The sequence below is a fragment of the Amblyraja radiata genome, chromosome 7 (genome assembly GCF_010909765.2).
Source record: "Amblyraja radiata isolate CabotCenter1 chromosome 7, sAmbRad1.1.pri, whole genome shotgun sequence".
In the NCBI taxonomy this organism is placed as follows: Eukaryota; Metazoa; Chordata; class Chondrichthyes; order Rajiformes; family Rajidae; genus Amblyraja; species Amblyraja radiata.
Window position 1 is genome coordinate 9,752,399 of NC_045962.1, and position 24,885 is coordinate 9,777,283.

Sequence of the window (24,885 nt, forward strand, 5' to 3'; positions counted from 1 at the left end):
GGGGGGGGAAAGGGGGGGGGACTGGCCAAATTTTGTGCCTTCCACCACAGTGATGAATGCTGTGGTGGATGTTTGTGTTACAGTTTTATTGTGGTTGTGTGTTCTTTATTATTGTATCGCTGCAGACAACCCAAATTTCCACCAGCCTGGCTGTGTGGCAATTAATTATATCAATTCTGTTGCGAATGGATAATCAGTCTAATGACGACCAACTTCTACACGAACACCGTAGAAAGCATCCTTTGGGATGCACCACCGCTTATTTGGGAACAGCTCCGCCCAAGACCGCAAGAAATTGCAGAGTTGTGGATGTGACCCGATCCATCACACAGACCAGCCTCCCCACTATCGACTTCATCTACACTTCACACTGCCTTGGGAAAGGACCAACATAGTCATAATGCCTTAGTTGATGAAATGCAGTGAGCAAACGGCCAATGTTCACCAAGCACTCTGGCTGTTGTTGTTCCTTCAGCTCTCGCTTCTATCTACTGTCATTTCTCCTCACTTTTGGAATTCTGAAGTAGGCTAAATGTCTCTCACGCTTATCCCGATTTTCATAATTATTTACAGCGCAAAAATGGACACTTTTGACGGGTTTTACCGGGCCTGCTACGCTGGAAACAATGGTAAGTGCCTACCTGCAGTACATCGCGTGTACTCCATTTGGCGTAGTGTAGCAACAGTACGGGTCATGGGTCGTGACCCGACTGCCGTGAAACCTCCCTATACTGAAGATAGACACAAAATGCTGAAAAAAGGATGGGTCCAACCTGAAACGTCACCCATCCTTTGTATCCAGGGATGCTGCCTGACCCGCTAAGTTACTCCAGCCCTGTGTCTAAATCCATTTAAAAAAAACAGCTAAAATACATGAAGTTACCAACCCCCTCCCCACCCAGGGACTGTGGATAGGAAACGAGCCCTCCACCTCATGGAGAAAACTCTACCAATCATTCCAGACTCTTCACCTTTCTATTCATTCTTTTTAGAATCATAGTGTGGAAACAGGCCCTTCGGCCCAACTTGCCTGCACCGACCAACATGTCCCAGCTACACTGACTAGTTCCACCTGCCTGCGTTTGGTCCATATCCCTTGAAACCTGTTCTATCCATGTACCTGTCTAACTGTTTCTTAAATGATGGGATTATCACATGAAATGGTCCTTTCCTTTTGATCCGAAAATGATAGCCAAATATGACAGATACAGGAGACTTTAAAAGGCCCAAACTAGGCTTAGATACGCAATCAAAAATTTAACACGGTGTGTTCATTTGAACTTTGATCACACAAACGCTCCTTAAAATGATACCGTGTTTACATATCTGTTGTGCTGCTGCAAGTAAGAATTTCTCTGTTCCATTTCAGGACATATGGCAATAAAAAGTAATTCTTGAAATGAACCTGGCGTCACGTTGGGCACAGACATTGTGGGCTGAAGGGCCTGTTCCTGTGCTGCCCTGCTCTAAATCCCATGTTCCAGTTGGAGACTAAATGAGAGGCAAGCTGACATGGTAATAAACCTCGTGTTTAAGAAGGAACTGCAGATGCTGGAAAATCGAAGGTACACAAAAATGCTGGAGAAACTCAGCGGGTGCAGCAGCATCTATGGAGCGAAGGAGATAGGTAACGTTTCGGGCCGAAACCCTTCTTCAGACTGATAGGGGGTGGCGGGGAGAAGGAAGGAAAAAGGGAGGAGGAGGAGCCCGAGGGCTGGGGGATGGGAGGAGACAGCCCGAGGGCTGAGGAAGGGGAGGAGACAGCAAGGGCTAACAAAATTGGGAGAATTCAATGTTCATGCCCGCAGGATGCAGGCATGTCTCTTCCATACCCAGTAACACTGCTCTCTCTCCCCATCCCCGCACTCGCAACAAGGGCAGAGTCCCCCTAGTCCTCACCTTTCACCCCACCAGCCATCACATACAACAAATAATCCTCCGTCAGTTTCGCCACCTCCAACGTGACCCCACCACTCACCACATCTTCCCATCTCCTCCCGTCTACCTTCCGCAAAGACCGCTCCCTCCGCAACTCCCTCGTCAATTCTTCCCTTCCCTCCTGTACCACCCCCTCCCCGGGCACTTTCCGTTGCAACCGCAAGAAATGCAACACCTGTCCCTTTACCTCCCCGCTCGACTCCATTCAAGGACCCAAGCAGTCGTTCCAGGTGCGACAGAGGTTCACCTGTATCTCCTCCAACCTCATCTACTGCATCCGCTGCTCTAGATGTCAGCTGATCTACATCGGTGAGACTAAGCGGAGGTTGGGCGATCGTTTCGCTGAACACCTCCGCTCGGTCTGCAAGAACCTACCTGACCTTCCGGTAGCTCAGCACTTCAACTCCCCCTCCCATTCCCAATCCGACCTCTCTGTCCTGCGTCTCCTCCATTGCCAGAGTGAGCAACACCGGAAATTGGAGGAACAGCACCTCATATTCCGCTTGGGGAGTCTGCATCCTGCGGGCATGAACAATGAATTCTCCCAATTTTGTTAGCCCTTGCTGTCTCCTCCCCTTCCTCAGCCCTCGGGCTGTCTCCTCCCATCCCCCAGCCCTCGGGCTCCTCCTCCTCCCTTTTTCCTTCCTTCTCCCCGCCACCCCCTATCAGTCTGAAGAAGGGTTTCGGCCCGAAACATTACCTATCTCCTTCGCTCCATAGATGCTGCTGCACCCGCTGAGTTTCTCCAGCATTTTTGTGTACCTATGATAATAAACCTCGATGCTTTTGGGCAGAAGTTGCAGCAAATCATCAGTTACTATTTGGTAACATTCCTTCCAACAGTAAATATACTAATCTAATGTCCTTCAAAATGAGATATGCTTACATTTTTATACAAACTTTTCTTAAATTCCATGGTCACGTGACCCAGTGCCATTGCGAGCATATGTACAATGATATGAGAGTAAAACTGTAGAATCACCAGCAGTTTATATGTCGAGCCGATTCCTTACTAGATTTTTCAAATATCAGTCAAACGGGCGGCATGTTGGTGCAGCGGTAGAGTTACTGCCTTACAGTGCCAGAGACCCAGGTTCGACCCTGACTAGGGGTGCTGTCTGTACAAAGTTTGTACGTTCTCCCCGTGACCACATGGGTTTTCTCCGGGTGCTCCGATTTCCTCCCACACTCCAAAGACGTACAGATTTGTAGGTGAATTGGCTTGGTATAAATTGTAAAATGTCCCTGATGTGTGTAGGATAATGTTAGCGTGCGGGGATCGCTGGTCAGTGCCGACTCAGTGGGCAGAAGGGCCTGTTTCCGGCTCTGTATCTCTAAACTAAACTAAAAGTATTTCAAATGACTAATTTGCCTTGTGTAGGGGGGATCTGCAGATGTTGGTTTAAACCAAAGATAGACACAAAAAGCTGGAGTAACTCAGTGGGCCAGACAGCATCTCTGGAGAACAGGTGACTTTTCAGGTCGAGACCCTTCTTCAAAATAAATTGCCTTCCGCTGTGACTGATCCAAACATGCATCACATAAAGCTCAAGGCACTTGGTAGAGGTTAAGTTTTCTTCTGAAGTTTGATTTTATCAGAATGGTATCACAGGAAGTGGTGGCCTAGTAACAGAATTCAGTTTAATGCTGCATCAGTTTAGCCTGCATGTCATCCTTTGATAGTTATTTTTCATGAAAGCATCCTGCATCAGCATGAAATCTAACCACAGGATTTTTTTTTCTTTTTTTTTTTTTTTTTTTTTTTTTTTAAATTGTAAACTTTCCTTTCTTTTATTTTTTGCTGCATCTTCATTGGCCTCTGATGATAACCACACAGGAAATGCCGTGCGCTCAGCTAATTTTCATTCCATTGGGGTACCTGTAGATATTAGGAACAAAGCCAAAATAACCAGGCAGCTTTTAGACTGACGAAGGGCCCCAACCTGAAACGTTAACTATCCATGTCCTCCAGAGATGCTGCCTGACCCGCTGACTCACTCCAGCACCGATTGTTTTTGTAAACCAGCATCTGCAGTTCCTTGTTTGTAACTTTTATTTAATCTTTGCTATGATCTATACATCTGCTGACAGTGTTTTATTTCCATTCAGCAGCTTTCTGCACATGCTGGTGATGTCTCATGCAGAGATGGCCGCTGGAACACGGATCACCATTTGCTCCTGAGCCTGTACTCCATTCACTGAGGTTGTGACCGTTCTGTATCGAACACCTTCCAGTCTTGTTACAACTTTGGCTCAGGATCACCATGAGAAAATGGAGTTAGAATTGATTGCGTCTGTGCTAAGTGCTTCCTGACATCTTCCTAAATGGAATTGCTCTTATTTTATAAATGATCCCTTGTCCAAAACTCCCAAATAGCTGTCAACATTTCTCTCCGTCACACGCTCAGTTTCTTTTACTAACACCAGCCCTTAACATTGAACATTGCAAGGAGTGCAGGTATAGGCTGTGGCATCTTTCCTGCTCACCCACAGTTTCAAACGTGTACCTGCCACGATCTTTGGGGTGAGATGTACAAGACAATAGACAATAGGTGCAGGAGGAGGCCATTAGGCCCCCTCGAGCCAGCACCGCCATTCAATGTGATCACGGCTGATCATCCCCAATCAGTACCGCGTTCCTGCCTTCTCCCCATATCCCGACTCCGCTATTTTTAAGAGACCTATCTAGCTCTCTCTTGAAAGCATCCAGAGAACCTGCCTCCACCTGAGGCAGAGAATTCCACAGACTCACCACTCTCTGTGAGAAAAAGTATTTCCTCGTCTCCGTTCTAAACCCCTTATTCTTAAACTGTGGCCCCTGGTTCTGGACTCCCCCAACATCGGGAACATGTTTCCTGCCTCTAGTGTGTCCAAGTCCTTAACAATCATATGTTCCAATTAGATTCCCTCTCATCCTTCTAAACTCCAGAGTGTACAAGCCCAGCTGCTCCATTCTCTCAGCATATGACAGTCCTGCTATCCCGGGAATTAACCTTGTAAACCTACGCTGCATTCCCTCAATAGCAAGAATGTCCTTCCTCAAATTAGGGGACCAAAACTGTGCACAATACTCCAGGTGTAGTCTCACTAGGGCTCTGTACAACTGCAGAAGGACCTCTTTGCTCCTATATTCGATTCCTCTTGTTATAAAGGACAACATGCCTGACACTGCCAACAAGCCTAATAAGACACAGAGGGCTGTCTGCCGATATGGGCAATAGGAGGCTAACGCAATGTTGGAGATAGACTGGAGACAGCATCTCTGGAGGAAAAGAATAAGCGACGTTTCGGGTCGGGACCCTTCTTCAGACTAGAAGGGAATGTTGGCTTGTACTGCAAGGGGTTTGGTATATACAACTGGGAAGGTTTTGATGTTCCTGTATAGGGGGCGAGAGTATTGCCCACATGGTCCTATTGTGTATCTCTGAACAAGGCAATAATATTGTCTAATTCTCTGGTCCATTCAGTAATGGCACAACATTCATCCTTTTGCTTCAGACCATTTACACAGTTTTCTATCCAATTATTTGTAAAATGTTTAAAAATTATTTGTATCCAATTATTACAGACTATAGGGGTGGACGATGAGGGGGTGAAGTGTGAGTTACGCAGTGAGCAATGTGGGACAAAGGACGAAAGCAGTGAGCTTGAGGGGTGAAGATGAGGGGCGGGGTGAGGGGCAAGGTGGGGTGGTGAGGAGAGGGCTAGGTTGAGGGGTGAAGGTGAAGTTGGGGTGAAGGCAAACAGTGAGCGATTGGGGGTGGGGTGAGGGCAAGAGAGGGGCTAGGGTGAGGAATGAACTGTGGTTCTTCTTCATTCGTGTCCATCATCTATGTGTCAAATGTTCGGCCAGGCTCCTACACAGTGGACAGTCTTCTCGTTTGCCACCGCTAGATCTTCCAGGCAGCATTGTTCACCAAGAAGTGGGCATCTTAGTAGGTGTGGCATGGATTATACAGATGTTCCACATTCACATTCTGAATATCGGTAGGTGGCGCGACTGACGTTGCAGCGGCCTCTGCAGTCCATCTGTCCTTTTTAAAAATCTTTTGTCCCGTTGAGTGTATAGTTTGTAGAGGTTTATATATTGTTTTTAACTGTGTATATGTGGGGTGTGGTGGGGGGGGGGGGGGGGGGTGGGGGAAACTTTTAGATCTCTTCCCTGTACGGGATACCCGACCTTTTCCCTGTCGGGTCTCCGTTGTCATTAGGGCCTAGCACTGTGGAGCGGCCTCCAGCCGGAATGACCTGGGGGCTCCAGTCGCTGAGCCTGCGGATTCGCCATCGTGGGGCTGGCCGGCTTCGGAGCGTGGAGAGCTGTGGGAAGGCTCGGCTGCGGCCCGGCCCCGGAGGTCGGAGGCTCCGGCCGCAGGCCCAGTGGATGGTGACATCGGGAGCTCGCGGGTCCCTGGTGGGAGACCGCTTTTCGGAGCTCCCACAACGGCAACTTCTCCCGCCCGAGTTGCGGGGCTGAGGGCGACCTGGAGTGGGGCCTTACATCGCCCCGCACGGGACTTGCCATCGCCCGCCGGGGGCGCCAACATCAAGACCCGGAGCGGGGCCTTACATCGCCCGGTGCGGCCTTAAACGGCCGTGGGACTTACCATCCCCCGCCGGGGGCTCCAACATCGGGAGAAGAATAAGGAACAGGGGAGAGACAAGACCTTGTCTTCCATCACAATGAGGAGGTGTTTGGAGATTCACTGTGATGGATGTTTATGTAAATTATGTTAATTGTGTCTTGTTTGTATGACTGCAGAAACGTAATCTCGTTTGAACTTAGGTTCAAATGACATAATAATAAAATATCCTGTATCTTGTGTCTGCCACATCTGCATAGCCCCATTTGCTCATATTGGTCTTGCATCGACCCATCCCTGTACGAAGCCTATTGAGAGACTTCCAGGTCTTCCGGTCACACCTGTGACCAGGTGATAGCTGTTCCTTGGTTGGGATTGGCATCTTTACGTGGTGGTGGTTTTCGCTGCGTTTCTTTTCCCACAAGGCTAGTCTGGTTGCTTGAGGAGACTGTGACAGTGGCTGGACTGTGTGAAGGAAGCTCTTCCTCGACTTCAGCCGTTTTGGGGTTGGGTGATGGGAGTGACAGGAATGGCGGGTGACCCCAACTTGCCTCCTACATTCAGTTCTACCGGCGACTGATCTGCGGATTCCTGGTGGAGCAATACCGGCCAAGACATGCAAGTTATCCACATCCGTTGGTTTTACGCAGCCAGTGATGCATCTGCAGCTGTCATTGAGGGTGGCATCAACTTTCTTCGCATGAGATGATCTCTCCCAAACAGGACAAGCATACTCTGCAGCAGAGTAGCACAGCACAAGAGCAGTTGACCACACTGTGGATGCATTGGTACCCCACGATGAGTTTGCCTACTTGCCTAGGAGGCTGTTCCTCGTGACCTGTGGTGGAGGTGGGTGTGAGGTAGAGGGGTGAGAGCTCGGGGGGGAAGGGCTGGGGTTAAGGGGAGGGGTGAGAGGGCGAGGGGCGAGGTTGGGGGGTGGGTGAGGTGCGTAGCGAGGTGTTAGCGGTGGGGGTGTGCAATGCAGGAGATAAATTACTCGGCAATTGGAGGTTTACTGATTTGAGGGTAGACACAAGCTGGGATCACATTTCACCCCCAACCCCTCAACCTCACCCTTTACCTCCACTCCTCCACCCTCACCCCTCCACCACACCTCCCACCCTCACAACATCCACCCAATTATAAACTAAGTAGTCCTCCTACAGGAAATAGTGACTCTGGGAAAGGGACATCAGCAAGAGCTGGTGAAGGCATCCCAAACTCAGAGAGAATCACAGAGTGATACAGTGTGGAAACAGGCCCTTCAGCCCAACTAGCCCACACCGATCAACATGTCCCAGCTACACTGGACCCACCTGCCTGCGTTTGGCCCATATCCCTCCAAACCCATCCTATCCATATACCTGTCTAACTGTTACTTAAACGTTGCAATCGTTCCCTACCTCAAGTACCTCCTCTGGCATCTCTTTCCATACACCCACCACCCAGTAGCGGACTGGGTCTAAAAATATTGGTTGCCAGGAGACAAAGGGGGCCCTTTCATCAGGGGCCCACTTGGTATAGGGGGCCCACTTCATCAGGGGCCCACTTGATATAGGGGGCCCACTTCATCAGGGGCCCACTTGCCATCGGGCAAGCTGACACCCTGGCCAGTCTGCCACTGCCACCACCCTTTGTGTGAAAACGTTACCGCTCAGATTCCTTCACCTTGAGCCTATGTCCTCTGGTTCTCAATTCCCTACTCTGGACAAGAGACTCTGTGCATCGACCCGATCTATTCCTCTCATGATTTTATAGACTCCAGGGTGATTCTGTAGGCTTCTTGCACAGACAAAGGTACAAACACCAATCCTCAGACGTTTCTTGATCCACAGAGTGAGACAGGCCAGCAATACTGACTCCCTGAACAGACACAAAAAGCTGGAGTAACTCAGCGGGACAGGTAGCATCTCCGGAGAGAAGGAATTGGCGACGTTTCGGGTTGGATACATTAGTGCATTGCGTTGGTGCTGAGGGGTGGTCTGGCTGGGAAAGGATGAGTGAACATCTCACCATGAGTGAGTCCGAAGAAGAGTCTCAACCCTAAACATCACTCTCCAGAGATGCTGCCTGTCCCGTTGAGTTACTCCAGCTTTTTCTGTCTAACTTTGGTTTAAACCAGCATCTGCAGTTCCTTCCTACACAATACTGACTCTCTGCTAGGACCCTGCACAAGGAGAGGGCAAAGGGCAGCTCACCAACATCTGACCCCTGCATACACCCGAACCGTACACTCACTAAACTCTGTTCTTGTCCACAGACTGGTTAGCACGCAACAAAAGCTTTTCACTGTACCTCGGTACACGTGACAACAAGCTAAACAAAACTAAACAGTTCCCAGCTGGTCTGAACCAACAGGCAGAGTACAACAGCACCTGATAAAGAGTTTGTTTGCCCACTTTTGGAAAAATATTGGAAATACATTTTTGATACTATTTCTGTAGTTTTAGGTATTGATTTACAACCTCATCCTATTACTGCAATATTTGGGCTCCTAATGTTAGATTCTATTCATCTGTCCCGTTCCGCCCATCGGCTGATTGCTTTTACTACATTTATTGCCAGAAGATCTATTTTATTTAAACTCCCTTGGTACTCTGAAACAATATCAGGTTTAAATTTAGAAAAAATCAGGAGTGACATTGTTGAACCCTTGGTTAAATTTGATAAGGCTTGGGGAAGTTTTATTCAACATTTTCACACAACATAAATTGTCCCCTCTCCAACCGTTATAAAAATTATTTTACCTTTATACGGTGGAACGGACTTGACGACAAACAGGGACTTAAATTGTTGAAATTCTTTGCAGCTCAGATTCTGTTTTGCTTTTTCTTTCTAGTTTAGGGAGTTTTGTTTTTTCCTTTTTTCCCTTCTTTTCTTTTTATCTTTTTGTTTATACATATATATATATATATATATATATATATTCTCTTTTAAACACTTAACTATATTTACATAGAGACCGGGAGGTCTATATTCAATGTGTATTTTGACATTGGACTAAAGTGAAGCATTCCTCTGTGTGTACATTGCTTTACCATGGAACAATCACCAAGGGTACACAACGCTTTCCTCATCAATACTGCCGCCTGTCTGCGTTCCCAATAATGACAGACACAGACACACTGCAGTTTTCACACCTTACCCTTCCATATCACTGTGCTTCCCACTCCCCCTGACTGTCAGTCTATAGAAGGGTCTCGACCCGAAGCGTCACCCATTCCTTCTCTCCAGAGATGCTGCCTGGCCCGCTGAGTTACTCCAGCATTGTGTCTATCTGCAGTTGCTTGCGTCTCCTTAGAAATTTTATTTGATTTTTAACAGTGACAGAGAGGCATTTTCAGCAGCAAATTAATTTCTTCAATGGCAAATCAAAAGTATATATAAAAAGCAAACGCTGCGATATCCAGTGGCACTAGTTGACGGCTTTATTTAACAATTCTTTGCTTCTGTTGAAACACCCACTGTCAGAGGTCTGACCAGCAGAGACTCCAGCATTTTGTGTCTACCAGCAGAGACCTCTGCTGGACTCTGCATGTATTGCTGGTTGTGCAGTGTATAGGCAGTCTATATCGATGAACTGATACTGCTCGTGCAATACTTTCTCCCATCTCTTACCTTGCACCTTGCCTTGCTAGTTACTTTCTACCTTTCTTTATAATCCTTCTAAAATGACTCTCTGCACAAGGAAGCAAACAATCAAATTCTTTCCAAGTTTCTGGTCAACTCTGAGTGGATATACAGGATAGAAACATAGAAAATAGGTGCAGGAGTAGGCCATTCGGCCCTTCAAGCCAGCACCGCCATTCAATATGATCATGGCTGATCATTCTAAATCAGCGCCCCGTTCCTGCTTTCTACCTATATCCCTTGATTCCGTTAGCCCTAAGAGCCAGATCTAACTCTCTGTTGAAAATATCTCTCTTCCATACAGGATAAATGCCGTACAATACTACATCGAGACAGCATCTTCAAAGGAATTTTGAAGTGTTTTGAATGTCTTGAGATTTTGAAAGTCACTTTAAAATCTGTTGGGAAAAACATAAAGAGCTGGAGAAACTTGGTGGGTCAGGCAGCATCTGTGGAGGGAATGGACAGGCAACGTTTCGGGTCGGGACACTTCTGCAGACTGATGGAGTGGGGGGGGGGGGGGGTAGAAAGCTGGAAAAGAGAGGTAGGTGCGGGACAAAGCCCAACAAGTGATAAGTGGATACCGGTGAGGAGGGGGGGGGGGGGGGGGGGGGTGGTGATCGGCAGATGGGTGGAGTAAGTGACAAAGCCTGGAGGTGTAAAGGAGACAAGGGTGTGTCAGATTAGGGCGCATTGTGGCACAGCGCTAGAGCTGCTGCCTCACAGTGCCAGCACCCAGGTTTGATACTGACTACGTGTGCTGTCTGTATGGAGTTTGTACGTTCTCCCTGTGACTGTGTGGGTTTAATAATAATACTAATAATAAATTTTATTTAATGGGCGCCTTTCATACATCTCAATGACACCTTACATAGTAATCGGAATAAAAACATATAATCGGAATAAAACAAGTAATTAAAGACATCACAGTGACACAAATTAAAAACAGAATTCAATCCAAAAACAGAAAATCAAAAACACAGTGTGAAAAGAGAGCAGCGGCAGCCAAAGCGCGCCAGCGTCCACTCTCCCTTCACGGCAGCCATCTTGGACACAGACCTACAGGACTACAATTAGACAAAAAAAATCATCCCCCCACAGTGGATAGCACTGTGGAGGAAGGCACAATGTCCAGTCCCCACCCCATGATCACCCCAAAGTCAGGCCTATTGAGGCCACCGCAATTGCCTGTACGGAGGCCCGATGTCCCTGGCCGTTCTCACCGGGTGGTCTTGCCCCGGCGTCGGGAGAGTCCTTTCGGCGGCTGGGCCACTTGGAACGACCGCTTCTTGGTTGGAGCCCGCGGCTGCCGAAGCCGACAAGGCCGCGCCGGTTTGGCGCTCCCAGGCTCCAGATGAAAAAGTCGGCGCCCGCTCTCCGCACTGCCGCCTTGCCGCCTCTACGCACGCCGTCTCTCCGCTCGCCGCCTCTCCGCTCCGCAAACCCGCAGCCCGGAGATGTTGCTCACGGCGGTCCAGCTCGCCAGAGCTCCAGCGCGGCGACCCAGGCAAGGCATCGCCCGCTCCGCTCCGGCGCTCCAGCGCTGTGCCGCCACCCAGGCCGAGGTGCTGGGTGGTTCCCGCCAAGAAACGGCGCTCCAAGCCCGCTGGTAGGCCACGAGGACGGGTCGACGGGCAGCACGGAAAAAAGGCTGCCACACCGACCAGATAGGGACCTATAAATAAAGTAACACCTACCCCCCCACATTAAAAGACCATATCCCCTACAAACACAAATCCCCTACTCCAGGTGCTCCAGTTTCCTTCCACAGGAGTGTACTGGGGAGTGGATGGGGGTGGGAGCAGAGGAAAGAAATAGGTGTTCTTTCTTTGTAGCTGGAACACCACATTCTGCACACTGTTTCCTTTCTGTTTTTGCACCATCTGATGTATTGGCATATGTGGTTTAAGTGTACAAATGATTTTCATGGATAGCTCCCAGTTTCTCACTGTTTCTCAGTCGATCCACGTGACCATAATAATAATAATTGTAACCACATTAGCCATGATGTTGCTGCAGTGTGGACAGACTCGAGGGGCAGAGTGGTCCCCCCCACCCCGCCCCCCACACTTCCCCCCCGTCCCACCCACGCCCCCTCTCCCACCCGCCCCCTCTCTCCCACCCTTCCCACCGCCCCCCTCCCCCACCCTTCCCACTACCCCCCACCTCACCCCACCACCCCTCCAACCCCCCACCACCCCCACATCCCCCACTGCCCCCCCGTCACCCCTCACTCCCCAAAACCCCCCTGGTTTTATCCATTAGCACTCAGTTGATTTGTTTAGAGCAAATAATAACTTGACATATTTAGAAACAAGGAAAATATCCAAGCATAACACATGTTGTCTTGCTCGATTTTATAAAATAGCCAACTCTTTTACATTGAAGGGAACGCAAGATATTTCAGTCAGTAAACATTAAAAGGGAAGATTTGAATAAAGTTGGTGGCTGCATCACTGACAGAATGTTAGACTGTCTCTGACCGACACAGAATGTCGAGGGAGCAGCAAAGCCCAGAGTCCATGAACATATACACACACACACACACAGGTAAACTCAGTAGAATCTCTACCCTCCTGCCAACACATCGGACAAATTAATATTCTTACCGGGGTCCAGATGCGTGTACGTCCCAATCACAAAATCCATGGTAGAGATGGCCAGCAAGGCCAACAATAGCAACTGAAACCGAATGATCCACTTGACTCCTGCAAGGTTAATTCCAAGTAATCCCAGTAGTACAGCAATGGAAATCCCTCGAACTGCCCAGATGTTACTCAGGTTCAGTAGATCAGCAATGGATTCAGCAAAGCCAGTGATGTACATGGCGCCTGCAACACACTGCAAGAGAGCATCATTTTACCTCCAACCTCACAAACCCTCCTCAGGGTTTTACCTCCAACCCTCCAGCATTTTATCTCTCCCCTCAATGCATTTCAGCTGGACGTTAAGGGCCTGTCCCACGAGCATGTGACTGCATGCGGCGAGCGCGACCAAACCAGAAGCTGGGGCCGTGCGGGGGTCGAGTGATTCCGTACGAGTTGACGTGTAGTTCGCGCTAGGCGTATGCCGTCAAGACACTGCGTACGTCGTCGAGACGCTGCGCACGCCCGTCGAGGCGGTGCGTACGGCCTCAATCCGGCTGCGGGCCGGCAGGCCATTGCCGCGCGGAATATTTGGACAGTCAGTTTTTCGGAGCCCCGCGCGATGTCGGGCCCAGCTCCGCACAACCTCATACGGCTCCGGTGATCAAAGTGGGACCAGCCCCGCGAGGCCGAACGGCTCAAGCGACCACGTTAGGTCGCGCTTGCCGCATGGAGTCGCATGCTCGTGGGACAGGCCCTTAAGTCTTCAAATTCCTTAAGGTGAAAATTGCTCCATTAAATGACCTCAGGTGGGCAATAGTCCATCACATGAGTTCAGGTGAACATTGCTCCATCAAATGACTTCAGAGGGCCATTAGAATGAGGGTCTGATTGAGGGGAGGTGGCAGATAGGGCCAGATGGGCAGATCTAATCCCTCATGTAGTCACTCTCCACCTGCCTTATCACCAGGCAACCAAGCAGGCTTAGAGAAAGCAGACGACATGTTTATGTTAGGAAGGAACTGCAGATGCTGGTTTACACCAAAGTCAGGCACAAAAAGCTGGAGTAACTCAGCGGGACAGGCAGCATCTCTGGAGAGAAGGAATGGGTGACGTTTCGAGTCGAGACCCTTCTTCAGACTGAGTCAGAGGAAAGGGAGACATGGAAGGGCAAGGTGTGAAAACGACAGATCAAAGCAGATGAAAAAGGAAATGTAGACTTTCACATGTTGCTTTCACACCCATACCTTCTGAAGCATTTTCCCCCCCACCACAATCAGCCTGAAGGGTCCCGACCCAAAACGTCACTTCTCCATGTTCTTCAGAGAAGCTGCCCGACCTGCAGAGTTACCCCAGCACTCTATGTCATTTTTTTGCCTGTGGTTCCTGGTGTTGTTGAAATTGAATGACTCACTGCCACCTGCAGCTTACACTCTGATACGGACCAGCCTATGGCCAAGGATGGGCCGTGTACCGTCTTTGGAAAATCAAAAGGTAGACACAAAATGCTGGAGTAAAGCAGCGGGTGGGGCAGCATCTCTGGAGAGAAGGAATGGCCAACGTTTCGGGTCTTTGGAAAATCCTTGCTCCACATCGACACGTTGCACCACTTACACTTCCTCCTCTTCACCACTTTATGATAATCTAAAATCAGTACCCCGTTCCTGCTTTTTCTCCATATCCCTTGATTCCTTTAGCCCTAAGAGCTAAATCTAATTATCTCTTGAAAACATCCAGTTCTTGTGTATGCAAAACAAAGAATCTCGCTGTGACTTGGCACATGTGATGATAGTGTGTCATTCATTCAATCGTTCATTCAGAAAAGACACTTAGACAGGCACGTGGATAGGAAAGGGTTAGAGGGATGCTGACCAAATGCAGGCATGCAGGACTAGTGTAGATGGGGCATCTTGGTTAGCGTGGACAAAGTTGGGCCGACGGGTCTGTTTCTGTGCTGTGTGACTCTGTGAATTGGCTCCAGGTAGACTCAATGTTGAGCCCAGCAATTTGACCAAGTGCAAGAATGCATGGAATCTCATAGAATGTCTGAAGAGTTACAACAACATCTACAAAGGTGAGAAGGGTACAAAGCACGAAGGTAGTTCTCAGGAACATCACCAACCTAAATAGGGGCGGCCCCCTGAAACAAAATCTTGGTCTGAGGGAGAGGTTGTGAGGCATGTCTGAAGAAAGGAAAAGGACTAAAGGTGCAGCAGTGCAGGGTGTGTGGTGTGTGACACCTAGGCAGTGATAGCCACCAATGGTGGAGGGGTTAAAATCTGGGCCACCAAAATAGCCAACATCTGAACGGTCCAGAATAAAAACATAATTGTGGACTGTCACTTACCTGTCCAAGGACGTAGAGAAATCCGAACGTCCCTCCAACTCGACCTCCCAGAACGGTGGAGAGCATCGAGTATATTCCACCGTTGCCAAGACTACACCTCTCCAACACGCCGATTCCAGACAGAACTGTCACCAAAGCCACTACGATCACCAGGGTGACCAGGAACATTCCCAGCAGAACGCCGGTATTACCCTGAGATTGTTTAGTTTAGTTTAGTTTCGAGATACAACGCAGAAACGGGCCCTTCGACCCACCGAGTCCGCACCGACCAGCGATCCTTGCACCCAGAGAGTTGTGAATTTGTGGAATTCCCTGCCACAGAGGGCAGTGGAGGCCAAATCACTGGATGGATTTAAGAGAGAGTTAGATAGAGCTCTAGGGGCTAGTGGAATCAACGGATATGAGGAGAAGGCAGGCACGGGTTATTGATTGGGGACGATCAGCCATGATCACAATGAATGGCGGTGCTGGCTCGAAGGGCCGAATGGCCTCCTCCAGCACATATTTTCTATGTTTCTACTAACACTACCCTACACATATTAGGGACAATTTACACTGTCTCAAAATGTTTTGCGGAACACACAAGTGAAAAGATAAAATACCATAAACATCAAAATATCTACTTGTTTCAGTGAACAGCATAAAATATGCAAATTCCATTATTAAGCCACACAAAATGAATGTGGAAAGAAATTCTAAACTTTTAAAAGATGACATTGAGACTCAGATCGCTTAATGCTTCAAGATTCAAACAAGCAAATCACATCCATCCATTTTTTGTAATAAATAACTGGCAACCCATGACAAGCTACTGCAGCAAAATACGAGGCTGTCAAACATTTAAAGGTTCAAAGGTTGTAAAGGTTCAAAGGTTATTTTATTGGTCACATACACCAGTTGGTGTAGTGAAATGCTTCTTGCCAATGCAGCACATAAAGAAAGAATACACACATAACAGTAATAAAGAAATGTAAACATAAAAACATCCCCCCACAATGGTTCCCATTATGAGGGAAGGCACAAAGTCCAGTCCCCATCCCATGTCCACCCATAGTCGGGCCTATTGAGGCCTCCACAGTTGCCGCTACGGAGGCCCGATGTTCCAGGCCGTTCTCGCCGGGCGATTGATTTATTTATTGCTGTTACTCTAATCCATGCAAAAATCATTCATGTGCTTTTGCCAATATTGCTTCCTTCTCCAATGAAAGGGAATGTTGTGCAGACTGTGATGCTTTCTGAGAGGAAGTTATTGCCTGCACAATACTCCGCCAACCTCATCTACTGTATCCACTGTTTAAGGTGTGGACTCTTATACATCGGTGAGGTCAAAGGTAGACTGGGCGATCATTTCGCTGAATATCTTCGCACAGTCCGACTGGACCTACCTGATCTCCCGATTGCCAAACACTTTAATTCCCTTCCCATTCCCACACTCGCCTTTCTGTCCTGGGCCTCCTCCATTGTCAGAGTGAGGCCAAACGCAAATGGGAGGAACAGCGCCTCATATTTCCCTTGTGCAGCTTACAGCCCAGCGGTATGAATATTTATTTATCTAACTGCAAGTAACCCTTGCATCCCCTCTCACTCCATCCCAAGTTGTACCAGCTTCAAAGTCGTGTTGTTGGGTCTCATTGTACTTGTTTTCACGGAGGCCACAACTAACAATGGCCTGTTTCCTTTATCATCATTACCTTTTTGAATATCTTTAATTCATTTGTTCTGCATATCTCTACATCACAGTCTATATCTCCCATATCCCTTTGCCCTGACTCTCAGTCTGAAGAAGGGTCTCGACCCGAAATATCACATATTCCTTTCCTCCAGAGATGCTGTCTGACCCACTGAGTTACCCCAGAGTTTTGTGTCTATCCCCCATATTTAAAGTTCGGCATCCTGACGTTAACACAGGAATAAAAGTTGTAGAAAATATTGGCTTACCACGAGCCATCCAGTACGCAGAAACAGAACCACTCCAAAGATGTTGATCATACAGGTGGTGAAGACTCCATCCCAGGTGCCAAACAACACTGGCTCCCAGACAAATATCTTCACTTTCCACCAGGGCTTCACATGGGACTGGGAAACCTGAAAGATAATCCAGCAACATTGTCTGTTAGTCAGTCCCAACATAACTTCTTCCATTTCCCTTGCATCGTCTTTGATCCGAAGCTTCCATGTTAATCCAATAACTTGTTAGGCAAATAGAAGATGCCATGAAGAACCAGGAACTTGAATACGTAATGTTCTATGCTGTTGGAGGGCTGCCTACAATCTAACTGTTTAAAGCATGCTCAATAACAATCCATCTCTTGAAACAGAAACTGAAATATCTTCATGTTATCTCAACAAGTGCGAGTCTGTGGCACTTTCACACCCGCGTTGGTTTTGCATACAGACTGTCACCGCAGGCAACTCGCCAGCAACCTCACAAGAAGGTCCAGCCATAAGAGCTCAATAACAACTCCATGGCCAGACGCACTAATTGGCCTTATCTACACACGGGTTATGTTTGGTGAGAATGTGGGTAAAAGGGGCTTCTGGAATAAACATGACACAAGTTGTCCGGCTCAGCTAAGTGTCGTTTGTTCTTTGCTTTCTGTCGTGGGATTCAGCAGATCCTCTGGGCAAGTAGCCAGCAGTGACAGGCTGTATGCAAAACCAACGTGGGCCTGGAGGTGGGCCTACTCAACAGCAGGATGCAATCTATAATCGCCCATTCATCAAATATGTAATGATCTATATTTGTGGTTAATTATTATCGATGCAAGTTTTGAAGTAGCCCATAATGGTGTACCAATCGGATTGCACAAGCGTCAGTTCTTTAAACAGAGAATTATCTTAATTTGTTCCAAAGTACTGATATATTTTCAACAACTGTGCTCACAGTATATGACACAAGGTTCTAGTTGCTCTAATCTGTTAAACTGGAGGCACAAGGAACTGCAGATTGGAATTCCATCAGCCTCTCGAGCAAAACACAAAGTGCCGGAGGAACTGAGCGAGTCAGGCTGCATCTGTGGAGGGCATGGACAGACGAAGTTTCAGTAGTGAAGGGTCCCGACCTGAAACGTCGCCTGTCCATTCCCTCCAATGGATTCTGCCTGACCCGCCGAGTTCCGCCAGCAATTTGCTTGTTTTGAACATGGATAAACCAACACGTATATCGATGGTATCTCTGCGATGATCGCATTACATTTCCTTCGTCTATCTTTTATCAAGCAAGAACAACATCTACATTTCATAAATAATAAAATATTCCATTTAATCTTTCACAAACATTTTTCATTTCTATGAAAGCTTTCTTGCAAAAACGACACCACCATAACATTGTGACATCTAAGAGAGTTATCAGATTCATTGGTGCATTGTGTTGGTGCTGAGGGGTGGTCTGGCTGGGAGAGGACGAGTGAACATTTGAACATGAGTGAGTCTGAAGAAGGGTCTCGACCCGAAACGTCACCCATTCCTTCTCTCGAGAGATGCTGCCTGTCCCACTGAGTTCCTCCAGCCTTTTGTGTCTATCTATGAGTGAACAATGGATTTGCAGAGGGAGCGGTCCCTGCAGAAGACAGAAAGGGGTTGAGGTGAGAAGATGTGATTGGTGGTGGGATCACATTGGAGGTGGTAGAAATGTCAAAGGAAGATGTGTTGGATGCAGGGGCTGGTGGGGTGAAAGGTGAGGACCAGGGAAACTCCACTTCCGCAAGCCTCTGGATGGAAACTCAGTGAAAATCTGGTAATGGAGATCACAAGATATCAAATGCAGAACTCTGACCTGGGCAGCTTCGTGGAATAGTTCTTGTACGTGGCGGGTGGGCGGAGATTCCTGGGCGCTCCCCATCAGTAGCGTCGCCATGTCTGATCCCCTTCGGTCCCAGAGTTCTTCCATGTGCAGAAAGAGAAAGGTGTAGAGAGGAACGTCAACACCTCAGCCTGATCCGGTTGTCTCCTCTCGTCTTCATAAGAGACCACTTCATTCTCTGCCCCGAAATAAAATAAAACCCAATCTCCAGTTACTCAACTCAGTATGGAATATTGCGTGGAAGCTTCTGACAGATGGTATTAATGGGAATTATCTGACAAAACAGATCAGGTGCCTCAGGATGTGTTATACGGAACGTAACATACAACATCATTGGCAAAATAACAACTGTTACTTGATAGAAAAGCAAGTAAACTCGCAAAAGATCAACGGACAATTATTCTATTTTGAATTTATTTCTGAAAAATTAACATAAGTCACAACACAACAACATCAGTGTACAACAATACGAGAAGTGAACCAAGCTGAATGAGGAATATTAAATGGGTGACGTTTCGGTTCGAGAACTTTCTTCAGACTGAAGACCTGAAAAGTCACCCATTCCTTCTCTCCAGAGATGCTGCCTGTCATAGAAACATAGAAACATAGAAATTAGATTAGATTATTAGATTAGGTTAGATTAGATTAGATTAGATTAGATAGCCTATATTGTCATTCAGACCGAAGTCTGAACGAAATTGCAGCAGTCAAACACGCAATACAATACAATAAAAAACAACAATAAACACATATTAACATCCACCACAGTGAGTCCACCCAGCATCTCCTCACTGTGATGGAGGCAAAAGTCTTAGGGCTGCAGTCTCTTCCCTCCTCTTCTCCCTCTGCGCTGAGGCGATCCCCCACCGGGCGATGTTAAAAACTGTCCCGCGGCTCAATCACCGCGCCCCGGGGTGGTCGAAGCTGCCGCCCACCAGTCCTGCTGACACGGCCGCTGGCCCGCGGCTCAACCCCGGACTCAGGCCACCACCGCCAGAACACCGTCCAAGCCACCGGAGCACCGTTCCAGCCCCGAGCCGGATCGCCCCCACGTGAGTACCGTTACCGTCTCAGCCCCGCGCCAGGCCGCCCCGACATGGGCCCCGTACCTCCCTCGGGCTGGGCCGCCCCGACATGGGGGCCGTACCTCCCTCAGGCTGGGCCGCCCCGACATGGGCGCCGCTCCTCCCACGGGCTGGGCCGCCCCGACATGGGCGCCGTGCCTCACTCGGGCTGGGCCGCCCCGACTGGGCACCGCTCCTCCCTCGGGCTGGGAACGCCGTACCTCCCCGAGCTCGGCCACTCCGACGGAAGCACCGTTCCTTCCTCGGGCCAGGCCGCCCTCCCGGGAGCGTCACAGCCCCTCAAGGAAGCATTGTTCCAGCCCCGAGCCGGGCCGCCCTCACGGGAGCGAGCTCAGGGCGAGTCCTGGCGGGCTCTGCCTCCTGAGCCTCGAGGTCGCCAGCTCCGCCATTAGGCCTCAGCGCAGACGGGGGCAGAGAAGGGGAATACGACAAAAAAGTCGCATTCCCCCGCAGGGAGAGACAGCAAGCCCCGTTTCAACCCCCCCCCCCCCAAAACACAAACTAAAAACCAAAACTAGACTAACCAAAACGAAATAAACAACACAAAAAAACACAAAACAAACAGGACTGCCGGTGAGCCGCTGCAGCCAAAGCCGCGCTGCCACTAGGTGCAGGAGTAGGCCATTCGGCCCTTCGAGCCTGCACCGCCATTCAATATGATCATGGCTGATCATCCAACAGTATCCCGTACCTGCCTTCTCTCCATACCCTCTGATCCCCTTAGCCACAAGGGCCACATCTAACTCCCTCTTAAATATAGCCAATGAACTGGCCTCGACTACCCTCTGTGGCTGAGAGTTCCAGAGATTCACCACTCTCTGTGTGAAAAAAGTTCTTCTCATCTCGGTTTTAAAGGATTTCCCCCTTATCCTTAAGCTGTGACCCCTTGTCCTGGACTTCCCCAACATCGGGAGCAATCTTCCTGCATCTAGCCTGTCCAACCCCTTAAGAATTTTATACGTTTCTATAAGATCCCCTCTCAATCTCCTAAATTCTAGAGAGTATAAACCAAGTCTATCCAGTCTTTCTTCATAAGACAGTCCTGACATCCCAGGAATCAGTCTGGTGAACCTTCTCTGCACTCCCTCTATGGCAATAATGTCCTTCCTCAGATTTGGAGACCAAAACTGTACGCAATACTCCAGGTGTGGTCTCACCAAGACCCTGTACAACTGCAGTAGAACCTCCCTGCTCCTATACTCAAATCCTTTTGCTATGAAAGCTAACATACCATTCGCTTTCTTCACTGCCTGCTGCACCTGCATGCCTACTTTCAATGACTGGTGTACCATGACACCCAGGTCTCGCTGCATCTCCCCTTTTCCTAGTCGGCCACCATTTAGATAATAGTCTGCTTTCCTGTTTTTGCCACCAAAATGGATAACCTCACATTTATCCACATTATACTGCATCTGCCAAACATTTGCCCACTCACCCAGCCTATCCAAGTCACCTTGCAGTCTCCTAGCATCCTCCTCACAGCTAACACTGCCCCCAAGCTTAATGTCATCCGCAAACTTGGAGATATTGCCTTCAATTCCCTCATCAGATCATTAATATATATTGTAAATAGCTGGGGTCCCAGCACTGAGCCTTGCGGTACCCCATTAGTCACTGCCTGCCATTGTGAAAAGGACCCGTTTACTCCTACTCTTTGCTTCCTGTTTGCCAGCCAGTTCTCTATCCGCATCAATACTGAACCCCCAATGCCGTGTGCTTTAAGTTTGTATACTAATCTCTTATGTGGGACCTTGTCGAAAGCCTTCTGGAAGTCCAGATACACCACATCCACTGGTTCTCCCCTATCCACGCTACTAGTTACATCCTCGAAAAATTCTATAAGATTCGTCAGACATGATTTACCTTTTGTAAATCCATGCTGACTTTGTCCAATGATTTCACCACTTTCCAAATGTGCTGCTATCCCATCTTTAATAACTGACTCTAGCAGTTTCCCCACTACCGATGTTAGACTAACTGGTCTGTAATTCCCCGTTTTCTCTCTCCCTCCCTTCTTAAAAAGTGGGGTTACGTTTGCTACCCGCCAATCCTCAGGAACTACTCCAGAATCTAAAGAGTTTTGAAAGATTATTACTAATGCATCCACTATTTCTGGAGCTACTTCCTTAAGTACTCTGGGATGCAGCCTATCTGGCCCTGGGGATTTATCGGCCTTTAATCCATTCAATTTACCCAACACCACTTCCCGGCTAACCTGGATTTCACTCAATTCCTCCAACTCCTTTGACCCGCGGTCCCCTGCTATTTCCGGCAGATTATTTATGTCTTCCTTAGTGAAGACGGAACCAAAGTAGTTATTCAATTGGTCTGCCATATCCTTGTTCCCCATGATCAACTCACCTGTTTCTGACTGCAAGGGACCTACATTTGTTTTAACTAATCTCTTTCTTTTCACATATCTATAAAAACTTTTGCAGTCAGTTTTTATGTTCCCTGCCAGTTTTCTTTCATAATCTATTTTTCCTTTCCTAATTAAGCCCTTTGTCCTACTCTGCTGGTCTCTGAATTTCTCCCAGTCCTCCGGTGTGCTGCTTTTTCTGTCCCGCTGAGTTACTCCAGCATTTTGTGTCTATCTTCGGTGTAAGCCTGTATCTGCAGTTTCTTCCAGCACAGAGGAACTCTCCTCATAATTTGAAACAGTTGTCTCTATTCTCTGTAACGTTTAAAAGTCTCATTCGATCACCAGACAAAGGTTAATGCTTCAATGAAAATAACCTTAGAAACACTTCCAGCAGGTTTAAGTTTCTTATTGTCACGTGTAGCGTGGTGCAGTGAAAAGCCTATCAAGGTCCTGCCGCGCGCCGCACCAGACGGCTGTACTGACGCGTGATGACGCGCGCGACGTTGCGCTGGCCTATTTTACATATGACGCGTAAATGAGGCGCAAATGATGGCCAAGTGGGACAGGCCTCCAGTACAATAGGTAGCGTGAATGGGAAGACACAATCTAAACAGAAAGATACAAGAAATATCCAACAAAGTAATCATCTTACACTGGATAATACAAATCTTATCCTAAATGTCATCGATCCTCAGATTTACAAAGCATGGGTTACAAACTTAATTACATAGATTGTTTGGAACTGGTACATAGAACAGTATAGCACAGGAACGGGCCCTTCGGCCCACAATGTCTGTGTTGAACATGATGCCAACTTAAATTGATCACATCTGCCTGTACACAAGGTCATAAGGGATAGGATCAAATTAGGCCATTCAGCCCATCAAGCCTACTCCACCATTCAATCGCGGCTGATCTATCTCTTCCTCCTAACCCCATTCTCCTGCCTTCTCCCCATAACCCCTGGCACCCGTACTAATCAAATACATGATCCATATCCCTCTATAGCTGTTCTTACTATTTGTTTTGTTTAATGCACTAAATCATTTATAAATATTTTAGCTAGCTTTTGTTTAAAAAAAAACGTTCACTTAATCTGAAAGCATTTTGATTTGCTTTCGTTGCCTTTAATGATTTTCCAGATCCCTGGAGCGGTGCATCACCACTGGGGTGTGTCGGTCATGGGAGGCACTTTGTGAGTGTGGGAGCCTTCAGGTCCAGTGCTAACCCAGGACTGCCAGAGACCAACCTTTCCCAGATGGTTATCAGTCCCTCTAAACCTGGACTAGGCTCGGACAGACCAGAGCCAGGCCCTGCTTGACCACTGCTACCCTCATGCGTAGCAAGGAATTGCAGATGCTGGTTTACACTGAAGATAGACACAAAAAGCTGAAGAAACTCAGCGATACAGGCGGCATCTCTGGAGAGAAGGAAAGGGTGACATTACGGGTCGAGCACATTCTTCAGCCTAATGTCAGGGGAGAGGGAGGCTAGAGATATGGAAGGGTAAGGTGTGAAAACTACAGATCAAAGCAGACGATGGTCAAGGAAATATCGAATGGTTCATTGTTGGCTGAAGGGAAGGTGACAACGAGGCACACAAACTGTAAAATTAATCAGGAGGACAGTGAAACTAGTCGAAGAACTAGGATGGGGGAGGGACAGAGAGAGAGAGAGAGAGAGAGGGAAAGCAAGGGTTACTTGAAGTTAGAGAAATCAATATTCATACTGCTGATTTGGAAGTTGCCCAAGCAAAATATGAGATGCTGTTCCATCTATTTATGTTGGGCCTCACTCTAACAATGGAGGAGGCCCAGGACAGAAAGGTCAGTGTGGGAATGGGGGGGGGGGGGGGGGGGGGGGAGTTAAAGTGTTCAGCAACCGGTAGATCAGGTAGATCTAGTCAGACTGAGCGGAGGTGTTCAGCGAAACAATCGCCAAGACTGCGCTTGGTCTCGCCGATGTAACGGAGTCCACACCTGGAACAGCGGATACAATAGATGAGGTTGGAGGAGGTGCAAGCGAACCTCTGCCTCACCTGAAAGGACTGTCGGGGTCCTTGGACAGAGTTGAGGGAGGAGCTATAGGGTCAGGTGTTGCATCTGCAGCGTTTGCAGGGGAAAGTACCTGGGGTTTAGGTGGGAAGGGATGAGTTAAACGGAAGGTTGCGTAGGGAACGGTCTCTGCGGAAGGCGTAAAGGGGTGGATAGGGAAGACGTGGCTAGTGGTCGGATCGTTTTGGAGGTGGAGGAAATGTCAGTGGATTATGTGCTGCATGCAATGGCTGATGGGGTGAAAGGTGAGGACTAGGGGGACTCTGACTCTGTTGCGACTGGGGGGAAGGGGAGCAAGGGCGGAACTGCGGGATATCGAGGAGACACCTGTGAGGGCCTCATCTATGATGGAAGAGGGGAACCCTTGTTCCCTAAAGAATGAGGACATCTCAGATATTCTAGTATGGAACACCTCATCCTGGGCGCAGATGCGGCGTAGACGGAGGAATTGGGAGTAGGGGATAGAGTCTTTGCAGGAAGCAGGGTGGGATGAAATGTAGCC

The 24,885-nt window shown here is 48.3% G+C and overlaps 1 protein-coding gene across 2 annotated transcripts in view; it reads right to left on the reverse strand.

The window, feature by feature from the left end:
- slc12a8 (solute carrier family 12 member 8) overlaps nucleotides 1-24,885 on the reverse strand; it is an 83,723-nt gene that overhangs the window by 42,014 nt on the left and 16,824 nt on the right. The window contains exons 2-5 of one of the 2 annotated variants that reach the window (XM_033023677.1): nucleotides 18,856-19,060; nucleotides 17,019-17,165; nucleotides 15,081-15,272; nucleotides 12,758-12,989 (exon numbers count right to left, since the gene is read on the reverse strand). In XM_033023677.1, coding sequence (XP_032879568.1) covers nucleotides 12,758-12,989; nucleotides 15,081-15,272; nucleotides 17,019-17,165; nucleotides 18,856-18,969 — 685 coding nt within the window. In that variant the 5' untranslated portion in view covers nucleotides 18,970-19,060. The remainder of the gene's footprint in view (nucleotides 1-12,757; nucleotides 12,990-15,080; nucleotides 15,273-17,018; nucleotides 17,166-18,855; nucleotides 19,061-24,885) is intronic. The other variant, XM_033023678.1, reaches the window with a different exon arrangement.